This window comes from Silene latifolia, chromosome Y (assembly GCF_048544455.1).
Source record: "Silene latifolia isolate original U9 population chromosome Y, ASM4854445v1, whole genome shotgun sequence".
In the NCBI taxonomy this organism is placed as follows: domain Eukaryota; kingdom Viridiplantae; phylum Streptophyta; class Magnoliopsida; order Caryophyllales; family Caryophyllaceae; genus Silene; species Silene latifolia.
Genome location: NC_133538.1, coordinates 354,458,441 through 354,482,131, shown reverse-complemented (window position 1 = coordinate 354,482,131; position 23,691 = coordinate 354,458,441). Strand labels below are relative to the sequence as shown.

The window sequence follows — 23,691 nt, the reverse complement described above, 5'->3', positions numbered from 1 at the left end:
ACCCTACCTCCTTTCTCTCGCCAAAGTATCGTGAGATTGGTACATCAATTCTCATCTCGTATGTTGTGCGTAATAATTTATGTATGTGCTTGCCTTCTTGCTTCTTTATTGCCGTTATACAAATTATTCTACGTACATGCTTGCCTTCTTGCTTCTTTATTTGGATCGACATTCTCTCATCATCCGTTCATCCTATTCTAAGGGTAAATTGATTACTTTTATCTTTCTTATCCTAGTTTTTATCTAGATTAATGATTCATATGTTTTACACATATGTAATTTATGTTTGTAAAGGTTTGTAGAGGAGATATTTAAGGCTAGCATATGTGGATTCGGATTCATAACAAGGTAACTTCGACGTTACTCGGTATTACATCGATTTAATTGTTGTAGTTGTATGTATTATTGCATTTTTGTGGTTTTATAAAGATTTATTCATTAATATAACTTTTGAACCATATGATTTCTGATCCCTTAATGTTTATAAATTATTTTAACTATGTATAAATTTTATTTTGTCAATAGGAATTTATTTGGTTGATTTGCAAGTTTTATGATTAAACCGATTAATATGATATAAAGATGTTGTAAATTCGTTTTTATGATTTCCAGGAGATGTAAATTATTTTTTCTGGGTTAAATGATAGATTTTAAAACACCATGAATTTTCGTGGTAATTATTTTGGAGTTTTAGTATTTATTTCGTAATTTAAAGTATTGATGCAGTTTCTGCGATTATAGCGATTCTGTTCAGTTTTAATTATGTTAAAAATACTAAATCAAATTGTAAATTCACGGAATTTTAATATGTGGCAGATAAATAGAGTATTAGGTTGTGTAAAAAGTTTTAGGCCTTGGATCATTATTTTCGATTTTTGGTGTATTTTACAAGTTTGAGGAAAATCGTTGTTAAATCTGTCAAATATATTCGTCTGTTTGTAAAAATCATATCACCTGTTTTTATTTCGAATTTGCAATAGTGTAAAGAATAGACTCCTGTTATTTTAAAGTTTAGAGTCTGCATAAAAAATTTCATAAGATTTAAACTTACGGTTTGTTCAGAATAAATTATTTGTGAACAGCTCGGCTGTAAAACGCGTTTCTGACTTCTCTCAAATATTCATTTTTAAAAGATATTTTTCTTTTGATACAGTAGCTAATCTTTTTCTCAAAGAAGCTTTATAATGTTTACTTATTTTTAAAATTATGCCTTGCCTTAAAATATTTTCTAAATGTGGACTTATGAACTGAAACATTATGGGTAACGTTTTCTGACAGTTTTTATAAATGAATTTTTAGACCCCTGATACTTTCGTAATTTAAAGTTGGTCAAAGAACGAAAGTTGTAGCTAAATGCTACTTTAAACCATTAAAATTGGCCTTGTGTCATTTCGATTTTTCTATAATTAATTATGAATTTTACAATACCTGCTGTTCAGTTTTATAAACTAATATAGAACTCCCTCTCATTAAAGCCTAAGTAATAAATCTTTACTAAAGTACCTTAAGTCAAAGTATGGTTTTTAAAGTTTTATTTCAGTAACTTATTTTATTTAAAGTCCTTAAATAAATTTTATACTGGATTTAAGTTTAAGTTTTCTAATTTCGAAGAAAATAAAAGTGTAGTTCACTTACGAACCATTTAAATAATATACTATATCACTTGGGATATTTTTAAGTTTGGAGTAATGAAAGTAAAGGCAAAGAATAATAAACTAAGGCATACAGTTTTACTAAAAAAGCTATATGGTTGGGTATCATGCGGGCGGAACAGATCGTCGTAGAGTCATGTACATGTGCTTAGACTAGGACTTCGCACTGCGTGGTAAGTCGTGTCGTCCTATTATAGTTTGTTGTCCAGTTAGTGAGCTTGGAATTGGTCATCTTAGCGTGACACTGGGTTCCCGAAACTAGTAAAGATTCTGCGGTGTCAAAAGTATAGCTAAAGTGGATATCTAACCTGAACTAAATTATTTCCATTCTATCTTTTGAATATTTTGCTTTTAAGCATGCAGCACGTTGGTTTTAACGTGATTTGGTAATCATAATTTGTTACTTATGTTTTATAACATTTCAATTTACTTTGATATATTATCTGCTTCTATAATACTTATATCATGTGATATGGCTGGGAGAACGTCGAGTTACTCCCCACTGATTGTGGCTGTTATGTTTATAACATGACAGGTGTTAGCTTTGCTTGGGATTTCTGTGTGAGCTAGCGAGTAGTTTGCAGATCCTACTCTAGTCTTTCTGCTTTCTTTTATGGTTTTAGTCTTGAACACTTTTGGAGGTTTTCTTTATTTTCGCCCTTTTATAAAAGTGGCATTTGTTTAGACTTAACCATTTAATTTTATCCTTGAGAATTTTATACATTCTCAATTTATAACAGTTAGAACTTTTATCTTTGTGTATTTAATCTCATTCGACAGTGTTTTCGCCACTGTTTTGCACTAGATTTTATAGGGGATTACAACATTCACCCATTCGCATAATCATGACCTCCTTCCAAATGTAACCACACCATTAATACTCAACTACCAACAACCGCCTCCTATAACCACATCTTATACTCTCTCACAACCATACATATCAATCTGGTCTCTACAAAATCAACCTCTTTAGAACTGCTATCTTTCTTATCTATCATCACCCTTAACCACTAGTGATAACACCACAATACCACCACTGGTCGTACAACAAACCTCTTACACTCATCTCTAAACATCACGATTTCTTTCCTATTTTTGGTTAACATCCCAAATAACGAACATCGAATCCATTAACAAAAATTACCTCAAAACTATTTCCAATTCCATCCTTAATTGTATCGTCATCTAATTCTCCACCAAAATCTCATATCATGCAGATACTCTACCAACTTCTTACTCCCTTAATTCCTCGAAACTCATGACCAATCATGTTGTCCTGAAACTATTATATAACCATTAACTAACACCCTCATGATAGCATCATACATCTGGACGATTCCTGACTTCTATATCACATAACTCCGGTCGACATCTTTCTCAGCTTACTTTTATCCTTATTTTCTCTTTACACTCAACAATACCAATCAATACTTCAACTCCTTATTCCTTCTACCTAACTCTTTAGTGCTCCGGTTACCTTCTCATTGCTCCAAAACTCAAATCCCATTATTTTATATCAGTATCATCTCACTCTTTCTTGCTATGGATCTTCTCTTACCATGCTATTACTCACACTTATCACAAATCAGTCCAGACCATCTCATGCTATCACTCACACCGATCTCCAATCACCTTTTTTTTTTTTTAGAACCCCAAAACTCATTTCGTACCGTTACTTGCCCAAGGAAATCACACATTAGTTTCACCTCTTGATACCACAAATTCCCCAACTCACTCACTATCTGCAAATCCACATCGCAACAAGTCTCCACTAAGTTCACTATATACCACTCTTCTCCATCCCTCTATAACGATCATTCATTACATACATTCTTAACCAACACAATCTAACCATCTCCCTCCATAATTCTTTACACATATTAAGTTGCCACTATCCACATCCTTCCTTTCAACCTTTTCATTCTCACTTCCTTAGACTCACATCATCCCTTGCCCACATTCACTTACTTTTACATTACCCAACACACAATCATATCGCTCATCTCATCTCACAAAACATATTCCATGGCTTAATAAGCCTTACCAATCTTCCTTTTCTTTTCCACTACCTATCACAACCACATATAACTCATGTCCTCCCCACCGAACTCATACTCGCCACAGGTGCCACTCCTTACATCACAAGATTGGGTAACTTACGCATCAGGACCAACACATATGTAAAACAATGCATAAAGAAGCAATATAACACCTTTGAATTAAACATAATATGCAACGAAGTCAAAAGATAAGCATATGACCAAAAACAGGGGTCACTAGATCGAGTACAGGTCACTCGATCGAGTAAGTGACTTACTCGATCGAGTAGGTGAAGGTCAGAGATACGTATAATAAATTACCAGGGCTACTCGATCGAGTAAGGGTTACTCGATCGACTAACAAGGGGTGCACTCGATCGAGTGAGGGCCACTCGATCGAGTACCCTACGCATTTCTCAGCATTGTCCAATTTTCGTAAAACGGTCATATCTCACTCGTTTCTTGGTCATTTTGGGCGTGTGACCTATCTTTAGAATTGTAACAGAAAAAGGTATCACCTCCAATTGGAATCACATCAAAATAATATAAACATCTCTAGTTATAACAGTTTAAAGACAACCTCTCTATAATCGAAAAAACACAACTACTTGAATTTTTTACTCCCAACAACTTAAACGACAACAAGGTAAACAAAAACAACTCAATACTAATAAAACTAGTATTCCTAATCACATGTTACTATGTTCAAAAGCCAAGCAGCAACATTCATCATGCACATAGATTATTTAACTTGTCAATCATGATTTGCCCATACTCCAAGTGCCTTACTAGGACCACTCAAGGTATGAGAACGTCACCATCTCGCTTAGCCGAGGCAATGATAATCACATGACAAATAACGAAACGTACTTAATAAGAATAAAGTTTAAGTGATACAAGTTAACTCCAAAACTGATAAAAGTAAATACAAGGTTGTCAAAACTGTCAACTACTAAACAACTACAAAATGTTCGACACAGCGGAAGACTTCTAAAACTGCAACGTGATTACTCATCCAAGCTATCCCATGCGCATCGTCTCATAAGACATACCTGCTCAATAACTGCTCACCACCCCCGAATGGATCACCACAGTTTTTAAAACATTTGACGGGGTCAGTACTGATTACATAAAAAGAACAACAGCCACAATGAAACAGAAAACACAGACAGCTCAAACAGCTCAAACCAATCTCCAGTCTCCATCTCCAATCTCCATACAACTGACTACACACTAATGTGTGTAGCCCTGCCAGAGCACCCATCGCAACAGGTACTCCTCGCCGCCAGTGGGGGACCGCAGCCGTTCCCACCTAAGCCCCGCTCATCTCCATCGAGTAATAAACTCATGTTCATTAATGTGCACATCTCTTCTGTGGCGGGTTCCATAGAAGGCGAATTAAGGGCGTGAAGCCACTCCCGCAAGTGACTCCACTCAGCCAGGGACGCACCCCGAAGATCACAGACAGTTACACAACCAATCAACAATATACAACCAACAATCACCAAAACCAATCCAACATTATAATTAATTAACAATCACAACAACAATCATCCACATTATGTAGCCCTGAGTAGGGAAACCCTACCTGAAATAAGACATCACACGACCGTCACAAGCAGCTAATCAAAATGCTCTTCTACAAAATCTCCTCCTATAATCACATATACAATCATGCAATTATTACTAAGCCAATTAAACACCCAAAACCCCCAAATTTACCCAATTAGGGTTTAACCAAAATTGACGAAACAACATAAAAACTATACAAGGACCTTACCCTCGACACGACGAACTCAACGGCGTAAAGAACGTGACGATCCGACAACCTTAGCCCTTGGGATTTGATGGTAACGCGACGAACGTAGACAATGTAACTTCTTTTCTCTCTTAAAAGGTTTTTTTATAAAATGTACAAATGATGAAGAAAGTGACGGAAAGCTTAATATATCAATCACGCGTTACTAACAAAACCCGACTAAAACAACCCGCAAAAGTAACTTACTCGATCGAGTAAGTAACTTACTCGATCGAGTGCCCCTTACTCGATTGAGTGCCACCATCGAGTACCCATCAGACAGAACACTGTTTCATAAAACAACCTACTTACTCGACAGAGTAAGCCCCACTCGATAGAGTACCCAAATTCATTGAAAACCGTAGTATTACAGGTCTCCTCGATCTGAAGAGTAACTGTTTGACCGGAATTATCTGCCGTAGATACCTTCCGAGCGTGGCCACGTATTTCTAGTTCACTACTCCTCGAGTAGCCCTGAGATTTAGATAACCCTGGCAAGGGGGTGGACAATTCCTATCGCACTGTTCCCTTTGAATACCACAGCTCATCATGGCCCAAAAGATGCCCATTTGCACTCCATATTTGGAAGTCGTGGAGCAAAAATCAAAGTCAATTAGAAACTGTGCCACCTTGGGCGAACAGTCTCTAGTCAAAGAATCGACTCAAAAAGAATACTATAGTAGCTCTCGCCACGACCAGGCTATATGAATTACAAGAACTCTATAAGCGGTCACTGCCCGATAGAGTGTCCCATGCAGTCTACCTATGTGATCGACTAGTCATCTCTTATGACCTATGGCACTTGAACTTGCCATCAATCGACTCACACTCTAGTCACTTGGAGAGGTCACCTCATATAAGTGACTAGGTGCTAATACTATATTAATCTAGTTCACTTTAAAAGGGTTCAACGTTGTCTTCACAACCTATTTGGATATAACAAAGTAAGAAAAGAGTTTAAACTAAAAATCAAACGATGAATGTATTATCACATATATAAAATTAATACAATATTAATTACTACATAATATATAATCCATAATTAATTTTGCATATAATCGTATATTTCATTTCAATTGAAATGGCATGACTTATCATGTTAAGCCTATGAGAAGGCCTTGGTTAACAAGTCTTAGCAACATCTTGCACCTTACTTAACCTCATTATATACTATTTCCCTTCGTTATCTATAATCTTGTATTATAAACCCTTTTGAGTACGTGTTTAGATCCAATCTAGACATAGGCTATCTAGCCTTAGGATAGCTCCCATTGTTCTCACAGTGTGTGGGATTCATCCTCTTTGCATATCTCATAGTTTCAAGTGTACTCAAGGGATCAATCGATCACCACCGTCAAACGACAGTAACGTCAAAATTTATTGAGCCAATCGTTACTATTAAATGATGATCAGTTGATAATATAATTCCGTTGTATATTACTCAGATTTACTCCTCAAAAATTATAGCCAAGATGGTTCTCCAACCATCCTTATGTGTTTAGAATATGATTTTTGTGTAACTCATTGCACATAAATCCAATAATTATTTCTAAACACTTATCCTCTCGTATATATCACTTATAGATTCGGATATTAAAGATGCTTTGCATCTCTTCCTAGTCTCCCAATCCCTCCTTCACGGAGGAGAGCATTGGTCCATCATTCTCAATGAATAATATGTTATCTACATAGGAGACATAGAAGACATATCAATAGTGCTTCTTGAGTACATTGATAGACTATATGGCTATATATTGACTTTCACAAAGATTCGATTTTAATTTCTCGTCATACTCTAAGTATACGAAGTATAAGAATAGAGATACATCTTAGCATAATAAATTAATCCGGCAGCGGAAGCAAATGGATTCAATTTCTCCATGTTCAATACTTTTAAACTTGTCAAAATTCTTATTAACATAAGAATATTAACTTTATGCTAATATCCATCGAACTGGATATCTTAGAGATGTATTATTCTTCTCCTAAGTCTTTCATCACTCATAGTGATCAATATGTTATTCACATATAAGACTAATAATACCACCATACTCCCACTAAACTTCATGTATAAACAAAACTACTTGACAAATCGAGAAAAGTTTATTACATGACTGAAACATACCATTCAACTTATTGACTTCTACTTAAAATTTCTTCTTAAGTTCGTATTCTACCTTAGGATAGTTGCGATTTACAAAGCTCGTGCAAGATGATTTTAAAATCCAACAGTCAAATAATATTATGAAATCCAAATTTAACGAAGCGTTGCAATTGGTGTAAACCTCTTATCACCAATCAACCAAGTCACATAAACATCTTAATGTTTATGTTCAATTCGGACTTATGCGGAGTTGAAACTAGATAAAGCATCTTAATAAGTTAAAGGTTTGTCACTTTAAAAAATAACATGACTCTTGTCCACTTAGGTTTCGAATCAATATTTACTGATTTTTGACCAAGAAAGACCACTTACCTACATCTTATCTTCAGTTTGTGGCTCTTTAACATTTTCTCCCACTCTGCCTTTAAGAAATAATCCTCTTTTCTTTAATAGATAGCATCACGAGCCACAAACCCTTTGTTCTCGTGATCATGTAGGAAGAGTGAGCACATGTTTACTATCGAAACAAGCTACAATTTAGGTACCATGCCTAACCATATCTCATATGAAAAGTATATGATTGCTTTAACCATGTTTTGTTTTAGTGGAAAATTTAAATGGCAGACAAATTTTATAACGGAAACTACCTCCAACTATAATGTAAAGATTCAATCATATCGTAATGAAAGTGAACTTGTGATACCACATCACACTCTTTTTGGTGCAGATAAAAGTCTTCACTTTATTGTTCCCCATTTTAACAAAGTACTAATACTTTGGTTTTAAAATCTCTAGGTTTTGATACTTTTAAACATTCATTGAACTTATTCAAAGAATTTCTCTTCTTACCTCATTAAGTGTATACCAAGTATCTACCTAGTTCGTTGGTAAAAGAGATGAAGAAGTAATAACCTTTTCTGATTGAAATTGTATTCGACCATACACTTGAAAGTGTAAATAGGGCGAATATCTTGCTCTATTCATAATCCTTTTCAAGAAAAAAATCATGAATTATCTTGCTTTGAATACAAGATTCAAACACACCAAATGATTCCCAATCAAATGGTTTGGGAGACTAGTCAAAACTAGTTTCTAAATGCGATTTTCAATCGAGAATTGAGAAATGATAGGAGTTACCAACTTGAGTCTTGTATATATGACATTTATTTCTATTTTGAATATAATTACCTTGATTTGTATGGTTTCACCATAAACTTAATCGTGGTATGTAAGGGCACAACGCTTGTTTTAATTGCATAATAGTGAAACCCTTTGCGTTTTATACAAAAACTTGAATTATATTCTTATTTAGACTTATTGTACATCATAACAATTATTGAGGTACATTTCTAAACACAAAACTAAAGAGTACACTACAACATTCTTGCTAGTCGTCATACGATAATACCAAATATTATGATGAATCCACAAATTTGTATCAAATACTCATGATGTGGTAATTAGCAAGAATGCAATGTCAATGTCATAGATATTCAAGAAGGAATATGTTGGGGTCACACAACCAACTTCCTTGATCTTTACTTATTTGGGGTTTGTATATATTTTAGTGTCTAACACCTTCTCTTTCGAGCCTAGTTCTATCTTTAACAATTAAGATAGGTACTTACTTCTTATTGCTCCCACTGACTTCAAGAATTTCTATTTGATGAAAACTTATCTTCACTTAAATTCCTAGTTAATCCTTCACAAGGGTTAACTCTTTTGTGGTATTTGGTTAATCAAAATTTCTAATAAATTAATTTACCAATTTAACATTGTCATGTTCTTAATTACTTAAGTGCTTGATGACAAGTGTTTAGGTTGAGCAATAAGACTTTTGAACCGTGTATGCATAGAAGATATTATCAAAACATATTTTGACTAATCATTACTTCTATTCATACTTCTTCACAAGAAATCATACATAGGCATGTTAGGAATTTAAGATGCTAATCTTATATGACATAGGATAACTCCTATGGAGCTCTATGGAATAGAACGATTCCTATTGAGCTAGTCCAAGCCTTATTTAAATGGTTCAATTGAAGGTTTTAGAAAAGAGATTCTATTTGTCTTTGGCTATAGTGGTTTAATGGAGACATAAGTTAAAATCGAAATGACATCGTATATGTCTAGGAGCAAAGATATAGAAAAAATTTAAACAACGAAATAGTGGGAAAACTAACATTCATCGTAATATAAGAAAACTTCTAGCAAGTTATAGCATTTATATAATGACCTCCACCCAATTATATAAACGATTCCAAGACCCAAATTCAGACTAGCTCAATTGTAGGACAACGGTCCCTCTATAACCTTTACTAATACAATTTGGTGGGTTAACTCGTTTAACCGATTCTACACTTAGAGCTCTCGGTCGATGAAATTACATTAAGTTCATCTTTAGCCCGAACCTATTGGGACAACGGTCCCTCTAATACTTTCGTTGAGATTAACCAAATTTCCAAATGTAATAACATCTTATTACCCCACTTACCCAGCGTTAAAAGAAAGCACCCCGGTATAATATTTCAATACCGTAGTACCCCTAATGAAATTGGGATTCATGAGTTCCTACTATTTGGTAAGGCTAAGTCTCAATTTTTTAGAAATGTGAAGGTCTTGTCAATTATTATCTATCTCTTTTAAGTGAACTAAATTAGTGATCTATCGATAATTATAATTGACAAGATCGATGATTCGATATAAAAAGATATGCATGTGATGTTATGGGGATTTGGCATGCATGCAAACATATAAAATAGAACATGTAAAGAAAAGCAATTTCCTAGTATGGCCTTTCCTAAAATAGAAAATCTAATAATCTATTACATATTCGGAAACCAACTCCTTTGGTCCCTTGAACTTCATGTGACACGCCTCCCAAGGAAACACCGTCTTGATCGGAACTCCTTTCCGAATGGCTCCGTCTTTAGGAAGCTCCGGAATTACAAAAATAATAAAATACATAGCTATTCCTATTATACATTTGTAATAAAAATTTAAATCTATTAAATTACAAAACGGTGATGCGAAATCACATTAAAATTACAACCAAATCGATATTCCGTTACATTACATGTAATACCAATTAAAAACTAAGGCCATACTAAGACAAAATACATGATTCAAAATTTCATAAATGTAAATGACATACATCTATAGAATATGCAGCATTATATATATATTCAACATGCAAAAATGAATGTGCCAAATCGCCTTACTAGATTATATCGTACATCGCATTGGTTTTATGGAAATGCGTCACTTTTAACTTATTAAAATCACAAAATAATACTTAAATCAAATTTAAGCCCAAGTTAATTACCCTAACAGTCTTAGGACTCAAATATTAGTCCACACTAAGATTTGACAAATCTAACTTGGTTTAACATTATTGCTCATTAAGAAATAAAAATTGAAAATAAACTCGAAATCAAAATTTTATATACTGGAATATGACCAAGATCAAAATTCAATAAAAATTGCTCACAAAGGATTTTTAATTTATTTCATGAATAAATAGTATAAATCATAATTTTTACAACTTAATTCCAAATTAATCACAAAAAATATGAAAAATTCAAAATCAAAATTTTGAACATACTATAATAATTTATAGATCCTCTAAAAACATAAATCCAACCAAAAATTTTGAATTTAATTTTATGACTAATAAAGTTGCCTTTAATCGATTTTATCACATAAAAATCAATAAACACACAAAATTAACAAGATTAATTTTTCTATTTTCACATCTGATATTCTAAATATGTGTGCAACTTTGGGGAAAAATTTCATGTCATAAATTTCGTTTTAACTATTTTTAGCTTATATAATCTCGATTTATTTCATTTTAACCATTAAAATCATAAATTATGCAAAATTAATCACATTAACCTCAAGTTTTACATACAATAAGTAAAATATGCATGTGAGATCATATTAAAATTTCGTGACCAGAAATATCATATAACTATTTTTAGTTATTAAATAACCATTTTACTCACTAAAAGGTTATTATTATCCAATAAATTGTAAAAGTGAGCAATAAAATTCCATAAATCATCTAAAATGACCTAAAACATTTTAGAACCAGAATGTATACATGCATGGAAAAATTTCATGCATATACTATATAAACACAAATTTTCCGGTTTTTATTTTAGTCATCTAATAACTCGTAAAAAAACTCAAAAAATGATTTGTATGCAACAACAAAGCTCTGATACCAATTGTTAGGTTTATAAACCTCTAATTAGACATCTCTAATTAGTTTTTAAATTACTCACTAATTTAGAAAAATAGATCTAGTTACATGCAATATGTAAATAAATGAAATAAGGAGAAAAACGGTTTTACCCTTACAATTGGTGGACCGAATTTTTGAGCACAAGGTAGGATACCTTCCTAACCTTGTTCTTGAGCTCAATAACATTAGGATGATCCTCCAAAAACCAAAGTTCCATATTAGGAACTCTCCTCTTAGTTGCACCCAAGACTATCCCATAACACTAATAATATCATTAACTAGATAATATTACTAGTTACCTTAAATATCAAATCTAATACTTATATTATTACTACAATAGTAATCTCGAGTTTATTAGATTTTTTGAACAAAATTTGAACATAAAAACTATTTTTATTAGAGAGGAAGAGTGAGAGATAAAGATAAGATAAGAATAAAAATGAGAACATCACATATCCTCATATGGGAGGTGTTGAACGGTTTTTGAGAAGCATGTGGAGAGAAAAATGCTTTTGCTTTTTGCTTTTTGCTTTTTGTCTTACCCAAAATACTAGGGTAGGACCCCAGGGTTAAGCTTGTTATTAGTGTCATCATTATGTTCTTAAGCATAAAATAAGAACAAAATTAATCCCCACTAATCGCCCTTAAAAACCGGTCCAACACTTAAAAATGGACATCCATATTATCTTTGTCATTTGTCATTTGTAATTTGGTATGACATGTGACAAGTAACATTTCATTAGACATATTAATGCATATTTAACAAATTAAATATCATTATATATCAAATAAAAATACATTTAACAAATTAACAAGTAATTCACAATTACATGTATATAAAATGGGTCACATTAAATCTAGTTAATATAATCTACAACATTTTGAAATTATGATTAACTAATTACTCTTATCTCAAATGTTTCATAAACATTAATCAATTTTAGTAATATAACATATTAATAACTAAATTGAATCTTATTTAATCAAATTACAATCAGATATATAACTCTCACTCATTGATAAAAAATGGTTCAATTTAAGGATTTAATTAATCTGTATCGACATACAATTAATTAACTTATCAGTTAAGGGAATTGTCCTATAGGTGTGACCTTAAAGGATCAACTGATCACCACCGTCAAACGATAGTAACGTCAAAATCTAGTCAGCCAATCGTTACCGATTAATGTTGATCAGTTGACAATATATTGAATCATCCCTTTTGTATTCTTATTATGAGATTTAATATGTGATCGCACTATTGTTGAGGACAGATACTCCAACAGAATGACACCAGTTTTAAGGCTCTAAAACTTAGAAAATATGAGTAGGTTGCCAAAATTTCAGGTCAAGTCTATTTGTTCAGCTAAATTTAAACATTAACTCGTATTTTATGCAAAATGACTATGCTAGAAAGATATTAGTTTATGCAAGGCTTAAGCAAAAAGGACTAAAAGTAGTGCAATTTCATCATCGAAATATACCGTTCCGACTCAACCTAAATGCAAAAATAAACGTGAATTTTTTTGATTTTTTGGAATTTTCTAACTTTGTTTGAATTTTTCAATTTTTTTGAAAATAAAAGACAATACAAACAAAAATGCAATAAACGTGAATGCAAAACAAATGCAAATTCAGGCTCAAAGGATGCATTACCCTCCCCAAACCAAAACGAACAATGCCCTCATTGTCCTCCAGCATACACCAGCAGAATAATAGGGGACGGGAAAATACAACCAAATGCAAAACAAATAAATGAAAATGAAAGGAGATGAAAAGAAATAAAGAACAGAAATACTTACAAGATGAACTTCCCCAAACCAGTCAGCAAACTAGGAAAGTGAGTAGCCAGCACACTACTCGTCACCACCCTCCTCGTCAACCACCTGGTATGTGAGGTCCTCTTCCTCCTCTCCTCTCCTCCTCTGACGACCTCTCGCATCTATGTCAGCTCGGATCCTCTCCTCTCTCTCTCAGCAGTGTCCTCCTCGCTCTGAGGCTGAGGGTACCCCTCCGCCAGGTACCGGTAGAAGGAAGGGTGTGGCCAGCCAGCTGGAACAAGACGACCTCGCATCATGTGGTACTCGTAAAGAGGGAATAAGGCGAGATCCTGATCCCGCTCCATCCGAGCCACTCTCCTGCACATATCCAACAACAAACCATCACGACGCCCTTGGTCCATGACCTCGGGCGCCTCAAAAGTAGGAGGTGCAATAAAATTAGCCGGTAAAGCCGGCTGAGAGACCGAGAGTGTAGGTGTGGGCGTGGGCGTGGATGCGGACGTGGGTGTGTGCCCAGCCTGTGTAGGTCGAGACCCCTCTCCGACTTCCCTAACAGCAGGGGAAGTCCTCTTCCGCTTCCTGGAAGCGGTAGGAGTGAAGTCAAGGAGGTAAGAAGGTCGAGGTGGTGGAAGTCTACCCGTCACAGTAGTCAAAGGTGAAAGACGGGGTAGAGAGGGTGAAGGTAAAGTCACGGACGGGGAAGTGCCTATCTTCCACGTCCGATAGTCAGCTGCCAACCAGTTCATAGAAAACATGACTGAAATGTCGATGACATTATCCTTATCTAAAAATTGAAGACCACGGGGAAAATCGGGAAAAAGGCCGCGGGCAATGCGAGTCACTAACTCACCACAAGCTATCATGTCCGAAATTTTGGACCCGACAGTGTTAAAATGCTGAGCTGTCAGATAGGCAATGTTAAAAACAAACGGGGCACCGCTATCAATGTTAAGGTACCCGGCTAAAATAGATAGCTCAACATTATTAACATTGTTAGGCTCGTGACGACCAAAAATGGTCTCTCCTAGCAGACAGAGAAAGTAACGGGCTGGGGGTAAGTGGACGTGAGCACCACGTCACTGACCGAAGGGAGTGTGTGCAAGTGTAGGCCAAATCTGAGCCACGAGCTTCCTAGGAGGCTCGAGAAAGTCGTCACTAACTAAACCCAACCTGTCCCCAAACTCAGCTAAAGTCCAAGTAAAGGCGGTGTTAAACAGACGGAAGGTAATGCACTTGCTCCCATGGTCAGTCGCATAGGCCGCAGGGTGAAATGCAAAAGAGCTAAAGAATTCTAAGGTCAATAGTCGATAGGTAAGCTCTTTCAAGGTGGCCAATCCCGACATTCCCGTCCCGTTGAGCAGCTCAACAACGGGCTCGAAGATTCCCAATTTCTCGAAGGAAGCTCGACACAGGAAACGGGCCGATGTCATGTCACATTCGATCAAATTTAAAAATCGAGTGCGATGGGACAGGGATATAAATCGTACCTGCGGAAACTCAGGTAAAGTTTTTGTGGAAGTGTCAGCATTGTGCCTAGCAGCGGCACGTAAAGCAGCACCGCGAAACCCCGTACTCGTCACAGAGCGCGAACTAGTAGCGGCAGCAACAGTAGTAACGACAGCAGAAGGAATAAGGGCAGAAGTCGTGACTGGTGTCGACACAGCAGGGGTCGACACCGTAGAGGTGGTAACAGCAGCAGTAACAAGGACAGTGACAGTGACAGTGGCGGCAGCAGGGGCCATTGTCTGCGAAGTAGATGGAGCAGTAGCAGAAACGGGGCTCTCGGGTCCGATTTCTTTAGCACTATACATAACTACAATAAGAAGCAAGTTCCTAATTAACAATCAACCAATTCAAATTTTTCCCAAAATCGATTTCTAAAACCTTAATTCGCATAAAACTAAGGTAAAATCGCAATTAAACAAAAAAGAAAAGGGGAAGGAACTTACTTGAATCAATACCCAACAAAATAAACAATTAAAACCAAATAAAGCTTCAAAAATAGAATTAATTTGATTTTTTCGCAAACCTTAGCTCCAAAATCTCAATTTAAATCGAAATTTTTTGATGCAAACAAGGGGAAATGGTTATTTGATGATTAAAGAGTATTTGGGTAATTAATTTGGTAGACTTAGGGAAGAAATTGGAAATTTAGGTTGGGGATTAAGGGGTGTCGAGGAATTGGGGAAGAACACATATATGAAATTGAAAATAGAATAAGGGGAAGAAAGACTCCCTCGTGCTCATATGTGTTGAAAGTGCTCGATCGGGTACTTTAAAGGTGCTCGGTCGTGGACTTGCTTCCTCAATTTGCTCGATCGAGTGCTTTGCATTTGCTCGATCGAGAGCTTTTCCTCATGCTTGAACTATGGTTCGGTCGAGAACTTTTAAGTTACTCGATCGAGAATCTTTTCTCTTCAAATCTGCTCGATCGAGAAATGGACCCCTCGATCGAGAACCCTTGAGAAATGACCATTCGATCGAGTGACTGGAACTACTCGATCGAGAACTCCTTCTTGGGCATTTTGCTCGATCGAGCACATAAAGTGTTCGATCGAGGGCTTCTCTCTTAGCACGCTTCCCAATGATCCAAAATTCTCCCAACCTGCATAAAACGCAAAAATACTTCCCGCAAAAATACCAAAATAACAGTACGCAGTCAAAATTCGTCCTAAGCTAATTTAAACTAATGTCTATTCCTAATGTCTAAATGCAATAAAAATGTCTAACACTTTCAAAATTACAAATTGTTTTTACAAGCCGAATAGCACTACGGCTCATCTTCTGAAACACTTGAACACCCCGAAAGAGGGCTTCTTACTGGAGGAGGTCCCTTCAGCATCGCGGGCCGTCCCATTAGGCCTCCATGTACTTGAATTGATCAAAGGAGACTAGTTCGCATGTACATATGCCTTTACTCTCTTCTTTACTTTGTCGGGCATGTCCTTCTCTTCTCCTTGAACGCTTTTATCTTCGACACCGTCTTTAGCAATGGGCTCAAATTCCAATGTACTCTCATAACCGGGATCTCCAATATCCAATCCGCCAAGACCTGTAACAACAGAAACGATAGGATGGTCCTCCATATTGCTCCCAATCTGGGGCGGGGGTGTTAACATGGCAGCACATGATTCAATACTGTCATTTGTAGGTTCCGTATCAGGGTCTTTAGAGGGAATAGCATTGTAGGGCTTGACTTGCATAGGCGCCCTACGAACACTAGATTGGTAAAAGGTCAATTCCTCATCACCTACGTGAAAAGTCAAAGTCTGACCCCCGACATCTATTACTGCACGAGCGGTATATATAAATGGTCGTCCTAAAATAATAGGAGTATATGAGTCTTCGGGGATATCTAAGACTACGAAGTCGACGGGAATAAAGAATTTCCCGATCTTGACAGGTATGTCCTCTAAGACACCTAATGGCCGTGATAAAGTACGATCGGCCATCTGCACACTCATATTGGTACAATGAAATTTGGTCAAACCAAGCCTCTTGGCAAGAGACAATGGTAAAACACTCACGCTAGCTCTCAAATCACACAAAGTATTATCAATTAAATGGGTCCCAATGTGACATGGTATAGAGAAACTACCCGGGTCGGACAACTTAGGTTGGGTCTTATTTTGAATAAGGGCAGTGCCCGCTTCAGTTAAAGCCATCGTCTCATGGTCATTTATATGCCTCCTACGTGCTAAAATGTCTTTCATAAATTTCATGTAGGAGGGTACCTGGGTTAGTAACTCAGCAAATGGTACGGAAACATGAAAACTTTTCAAAACTTCGGCAAACTTACCGAATTGTTGCTCAATCTTCTTGTTCTGCAATCTTCCTGGAAATGGGACCGAAATTGGAATAGACGGGCCTTCATTTTTCTTCTTATTATCGTTCAAAATGGACTCCGATGACAAATTCTTACCTTCATCATCAAGGTTACTCGATCGAGGAATAGGACCTCTCTATCGAGTAGTTTTATCCGCAATTATACTCGATCGAGCACTTTGGTTTACTCGATCGAGAACCTCACTTTCCTCAGTGCTCGATCGAGTACTTTTATTCACTCGATCGGACACCTTTTCAACAAAAGCACTCGATCGACCATCAGCAACGCCTCGATCGAGTACATAACGTGGAACAGTTACTTCTTCGTCAAAATACGCCTTTCTTTGAACAGTAGCTTCAATCCCCGAGTCAGAAAATTCAGCATTCTCCTTTGATATTTTGGGTCCCCCATAGGAAAGACCACTCCTTAAATTGATAAGATTTATCGTCTCATGTGGTTTCTTGTCAGGTTGTGACAGTAAATGACCTGGTTATCTTGAAGCTTGATTAATAACTAGTTGAGCCATCTGAGATTCAAGTGACTTAATAGAAGCATCCTTTGCTTGGTCACTTTTCTGCATTTGGATGGCCAGAGATTGTACCATCGACTTCAACTCAGCTATGTCATTATTTCCACTAGAAGAGACACCTTGTTGCGGCGATGGGAAAGAAGGAGGCTTTTGATAGCCGTGTTGTTGAGCTTTATGTGGTGGCAGATAGGTTTGTTGTTGCTGCGGTGGAGGTGTAGGACTCAAAACATTTTGCCTAGTCCACCTCAAATTGGGATGAACTCCAGCTTGATTGTTATAGTAGGAGCCTCCTTGCCTGAATTGTTGAAAAGCAAAGACTTGCTCCTTTTCAGCCAAACACTTCACTGAAGTATGACCATCTGCACCACCACATCTCTCACATGAGACGGTTTCTTGTTTAGTCAACAAGTGAACCGTCTGTTGATTTCCCACACCTTGCATTTCCAGCTCATCAAATCTCGCATTCATGGCTTCCAGCTGAGCCACAATTGCACTGTTATCTGCGGTAACTGTCCTAGTGCCACTCCTTGGATTCCCATACTCAGCACAATGGGTATCCATCTCTTCTATAATACCCCAGCCCTTATCATCATCATCATCAATATTCTTCTGAAATCTTGCATTGGCAGCAGCATCTAAGATAGCCCGGTGGTCATCATACAACCTATTGTAGAACTGGTTGCACAAAAACAACTGGCCCAACCCGTGATGTGGGATAGACCTAACCAGCTTCTTAAACCTGCACCATGCTTCATACAAGTTCTCAGTCGGATTTTGTTTAAAACTTGTAATCCGCCCTCCCAATGCATTAGTTCTCTGTGGAGGGTAGTATCTCTTGTAAAAAGCAAGAGCCAAGGTTTCCCAATCAGTAATCCCAGCTGCAGTCCTATCCAAATCATTCAACCATTCTCGGGCTCAATCAGTAAGAGAAAAAGGAAATAAGACTTCCTTTATCTTCTCTTGAGTAACTCCCTTAGTAGCAGGGATAGTAGAACAATAATCTGTGAAGACCTCCATATGCTTCCTCGGATCCTCACCAACTACTCCCCTGTACAGATTTCTTTCCACCAGATTAATATAAGAGGGCCGAATGTCAACGGTATTCCCCTCTTCCCTTGCAAGCTTGAAACCCTTAGAAATAGAATCAGCTGTCGGCCCAGAATGACTAGCAATGTTAGGCATTTTCGCAGATTTAGTAACGGTTGCAGAAATAGAAGTGTCTTCCTCTAAAGACTGATCTTCCGCAAATGTAAAGTTTTCAAGAACAGGTTTAAGAGTACTCAAGTCTTCCTCTCGACGAATCTCTCTCAATATGTTCTATCTACGGCGAAAAGTCCTCTCTGGTTCAGGATCTGCTTGTACTAATTCTGACCTGTTAGACCTGGGCATAAACAAAACTAAGAGAAAAGAAGTAAGAACTGTCTCAAGGAATTAGAAATCCCTTGAGACTAAGACAAACTAAAATAAGACAAGTAAATAAACTAATTGCCTCCCCGGCAACGGCGCCAAAATTTGACACGGTTGTCGCAACCCTATCAAAAATAAACCAACCGGCTCTAACTAATATAGCAGAGGTAAGTCGGGTATCGTACTCTACAGGGAGGCTATTGTATCTACTTGTTATCTAGTCTGTCACGGTCACAAATTGGGGGGTTTTGTATTGTTTTCTAAACTAATGAACCGAAATAAAAAGCAATGAAAGAGACAACAATAAAAAACTAATAAGGATGAAAGGATGTGATCAAAAAGAGAGAAAGATGCCAGAATGTCGGTTCACCATGATATCATACAATTCTGCTAAAGGTAAGGTCAGTCGGTCTGATGTTAAAAGGGTGAAGGAAAGGTCCTTCCGGTCTGCTATCCGGCCTAAAATACTATTAACTTAGCTTCCGCCCTCATTAGAGTAGTCTATTGTTTATAACAGGTCTATTCATTCCAATCTTCCGATCTAGGTCTGAATTTAACCAGTTTAATTAATTTAGAAGCGTGCACTCAACTAAACAATTACAATTATATTGCTATGAAACAATTCTCACATTTAAAACCTCCTAATCTAATTATAACATCATTGTTTTACTATCACGGCTCCCCTTATCCTAGCAATAGAGAATTTAGCTACGCATGTTCATACTAACGAAATTAATAGCAAGGATTATAACAATAAGAATTAACATGGTATAATTATGAAATAACAAATCTAACATAAACTAATTTAACCAATTAAGACAGAAATTAAGATGAAGAATTAAACTAGAAATTGCAAGAGGAATTAATATAAATTGAATAGAAAAGAGTAAGAGATTACATAAAGTGAGATTCGGAAATGAAAGCAACGTCGATAAGAGAACTCAGTACTCAACAAAATGTTTTCTGAATGATTAAAGAGAAATTAAGAGATGCCTAAACCTAATTACGTCTCTCCTATTTATAGGAGAAATATTTTATTAAACCTAAGATATTAAATAAACAAGTTCTCGCAGGAAAATATCACGTCAGATACCAAAGTACTCGATCGAGTACATTAAAACAACTCGATCGAGTAATCTTCAGCCAAAAACCTCTCGATCGAGTACCACACTACTCGATTGAGGAACACCATATTTGCACCTCTCGATCGATCATATGAAGTATTCGATCGAGGTGTGCTCAACATCACAAAGGTTTTGAGCGAGTGACTTAGTCAGCAAAAGTACTCGATCGAATTTACTGCTACTGAAATCAGCATACTTAGACGTTTGATTGCTTCCGAGACGACTTCACGCTTCCCGAGGTAAAGGCATTCTCGCTCCAATTCTTCTATCTCAATAAATGCAAGCTAAGGGGCAGTAAAAGGCTTGATTCTGCTTCTTTCAAGTCCGTTCCTGCAATTAGAGCCAAACGAACCAAAGTAGATTATTCGGGAGACATTTGTAGCTTAACACTACGTAAATTACACAGAAATGCGTGCATATGAAACTTAAAAAGGCTATATAAAATGCACGTATTAAGGGGTAGGCTAGGGCAGAAAGAGAGAGAGGGGTGAAGGGGAAAGTAAATGATCCAAATTAAAGGTAGGGGAAGGGATAACGTGGTACTGATCTTGTCCACAAAGGTAAAGCTGGGTAATGAATTGATGGGAGCTAAAAAAAGTGGGTTTTAAATTATTTAGACAATGAAAAGAGGACATACCACTTTTCCTAAAAGGAACCAAGGTCCAGGAGCTATCAGGGGAATTAGTCAAGATAGGGGGGTTTGGATTCTTCAACTTATCCTGGTCCACAATTGGACTTATTGTCTTGGACCCATCTGACACGTGATTGGGGTTATCCGGATTTACAGAAGGGGAATGGGTAGAGCAAGAGCCAACACATTGTCCCTGACAAATAAAGAAAAAATTGGTTTTTTCTACCAATTTTATTTCCTGACAAAAAGTACCAATCCACACCCTCGCCGGTTGAGGCTTCGACTGGTCAAGATGGACCGAAATCCGAGCGAATCGAGCATTATTTCTATTCAGGCCATTTAGGTCGTGTTTAATAAACCCACCAAGGGAATTTCCGATAGCCTGAAAAATGTCGGGACGGTGGTATTCAATTGGTAATTCCGGGAGAATAATCCATGTCGGAGCGGATTTAATTAGCGCCGAGGAAGCTTGGAAATTGGGTTTCCAGTCCTGAATATGAAGATAATAGCCATGGATAAACCAAGGCCCATTAGATTTGATATTCTGAAGGCCTTCCTTGTTCCCAATCGAGCAGGAATAGAATCCCTTTCCAAGTCCCACAAGCTTAATTGGAAGTTTACATTTCCACAAAGAACGGAGAGAAGTGGAGAGGTGGTTGGAGTCCAGCGATTTACCGGTGAGTTTGATGATGAGCGAATTTTCCCATCTTGAATGGATTGAAGATAAGACATAAGGGGGCAAGGCGATGCGCGGATCAGAGGAGGAGGGCCTGACGGACGGAGATGGAGAGGGGTGGGTTTCTTTTTGAGGGCTTGAGGTTGGGATAAGTGTGTTTAATAAGGAATTGGTGAGGGCGGCACAGTACAAGGTAGTCCGATCTATGGTCGGAGATAGGTTAGGGGTTTTTTTAGAATTCCCAGAATTCATGGTGGAGGGTGATGGGTTAGGGGGGTTTTTGCAGGGAAGAGTTTGAGGGGGTGTGGGTGACCAAAGTGCAGCAACTCGGTACGACACTCAAGAGGGTCCGGCAAGCGGGGGGTGTTGCATGTGCTTCTTGAAGGCAGAGATGGTGGTTCAGGGGAGTCTAAAACGGAAGGGGATGGTAATGTCATTTTTCCACAGGCTCACTTTATCACTCTAGCGCTCACATCTCTCTAAAAATCACTTTACATTTTGTTTAATCTTGCATAATTAGCTTATCTGATAGACATGTATGCATCTTCTTTCACTTTTACTTTGTTGATTACTTAAAAATATGCAATTAGAAAGAAATCAAGTGTGCACATTCTTTATGAGATGATTGTTTATTTGTGAATATCTTTAAGTAAATACTTATTAAAACAATTGTTTACAATTGTTTAATTATCGTGTTATATTTTACAATTGTTTAATTATCGTGTTATATTTTAGAAAAATATTTATTAAAACAATTTTTAATCATTTGTGTGATAATTTTTAAAAATTTGTAAATTTAAATATTTCAACAAATGTCAACATTTATCTGTTTTTTTAGAGATAAAAAAATAAAATTTGCTTGAAACGCTTGTTGAACAGTAAATTTACCCGGTAGCGTATCATTGTCACCTACCATTTTCGGTATGCGCGGCTGGTAGTTAAGTTGCCGAGTTTTTTTACTATAAGTAAATACTCCGTCATGATTTTTTAAAAAAATATATCATACTATCTAGTTTTAAAAAATTATGCATGTAATTTATTCGCATTATATGTAATTCAATCCCGTACTTAAATATAATTCCTTCTCGTAATTATGTAATTTTATTGTTATTTTTTTTAAATTATGTAAATCAATAATTTGTAATTAGTTTCATTTATTCCGATTTTTAATTCATTCCGCTTATATTTATATCTTAATTAATTTCATTTATTCTAATTTATAAAATTATTTCATAGTATTTGTTCTAAGACCGAATTTGTCGCATGTTTGTATTGACGGATTCTGAAGAAATAAATATTTTGCACACTAACGGTCCACCATAACCTGAATTTCCAAAAAAAAAAAAAATTTAAAAAAAAGTTGTAATAATGATGTGGCGCGTCTTGGAATCAGTATTGTCTTCTAAATTAATAAAGATAAGATTCTCATATAACTAGGCCTCTCTCACATGATAATTGATAAGTATTAAGTATTTTTTAATTTACATGTTTTTTTTATAAAATTTGTTATTTTGTTTTTTGAATCAATTTTTTGTTATTTTGTTTTTTTGAATCAATTTTTTGTTATTTTGATATGAGACGGTTGCCCAAGAAACTTGCTCATTGAAATGTATTCGATGAGTGTGCATGTAGAATGTAGACTCTCCTACTCTACAAAGAATCAGTTTTGCTTAAATTGAAGTGAAAGTGGCAGAAACATAGAATGCAAGTAGAACAAATGTCTACCAAGGCCCAAGGGTACCTTCTGTTTAAATGTCTCCGGTTGTAGAATTTTTATTTTAATTGTCGGTGGTTTTTGGTCAGCTTATTCAGGTCTACAAAAATTCCGGAGAGACGGTCTCTAATAGTCTTATTGAGAGAGCTCTTACATAA

General features: G+C 36.3%; 1 protein-coding gene across 1 annotated transcript; it reads right to left on the bottom strand.

Annotated features, from left to right (window-relative positions):
• Nucleotides 1-20,421: 20,421 nt before the first annotated feature.
• On the bottom strand, nucleotides 20,422-22,500 carry LOC141633760 (uncharacterized). The gene is made up of 2 exons (XM_074446175.1): nucleotides 21,150-22,500; nucleotides 20,422-20,842 (listed from the first exon to the last, which is right to left on the bottom strand). Exons 1-2 carry the CDS (start codon nucleotides 22,069-22,071, stop codon nucleotides 20,778-20,780), a joined length of 987 nt encoding a protein of 328 aa, XP_074302276.1. The 5' UTR covers nucleotides 22,072-22,500; the 3' UTR covers nucleotides 20,422-20,777.
• Between the last annotated feature and the right edge of the window lie 1,191 nt (nucleotides 22,501-23,691).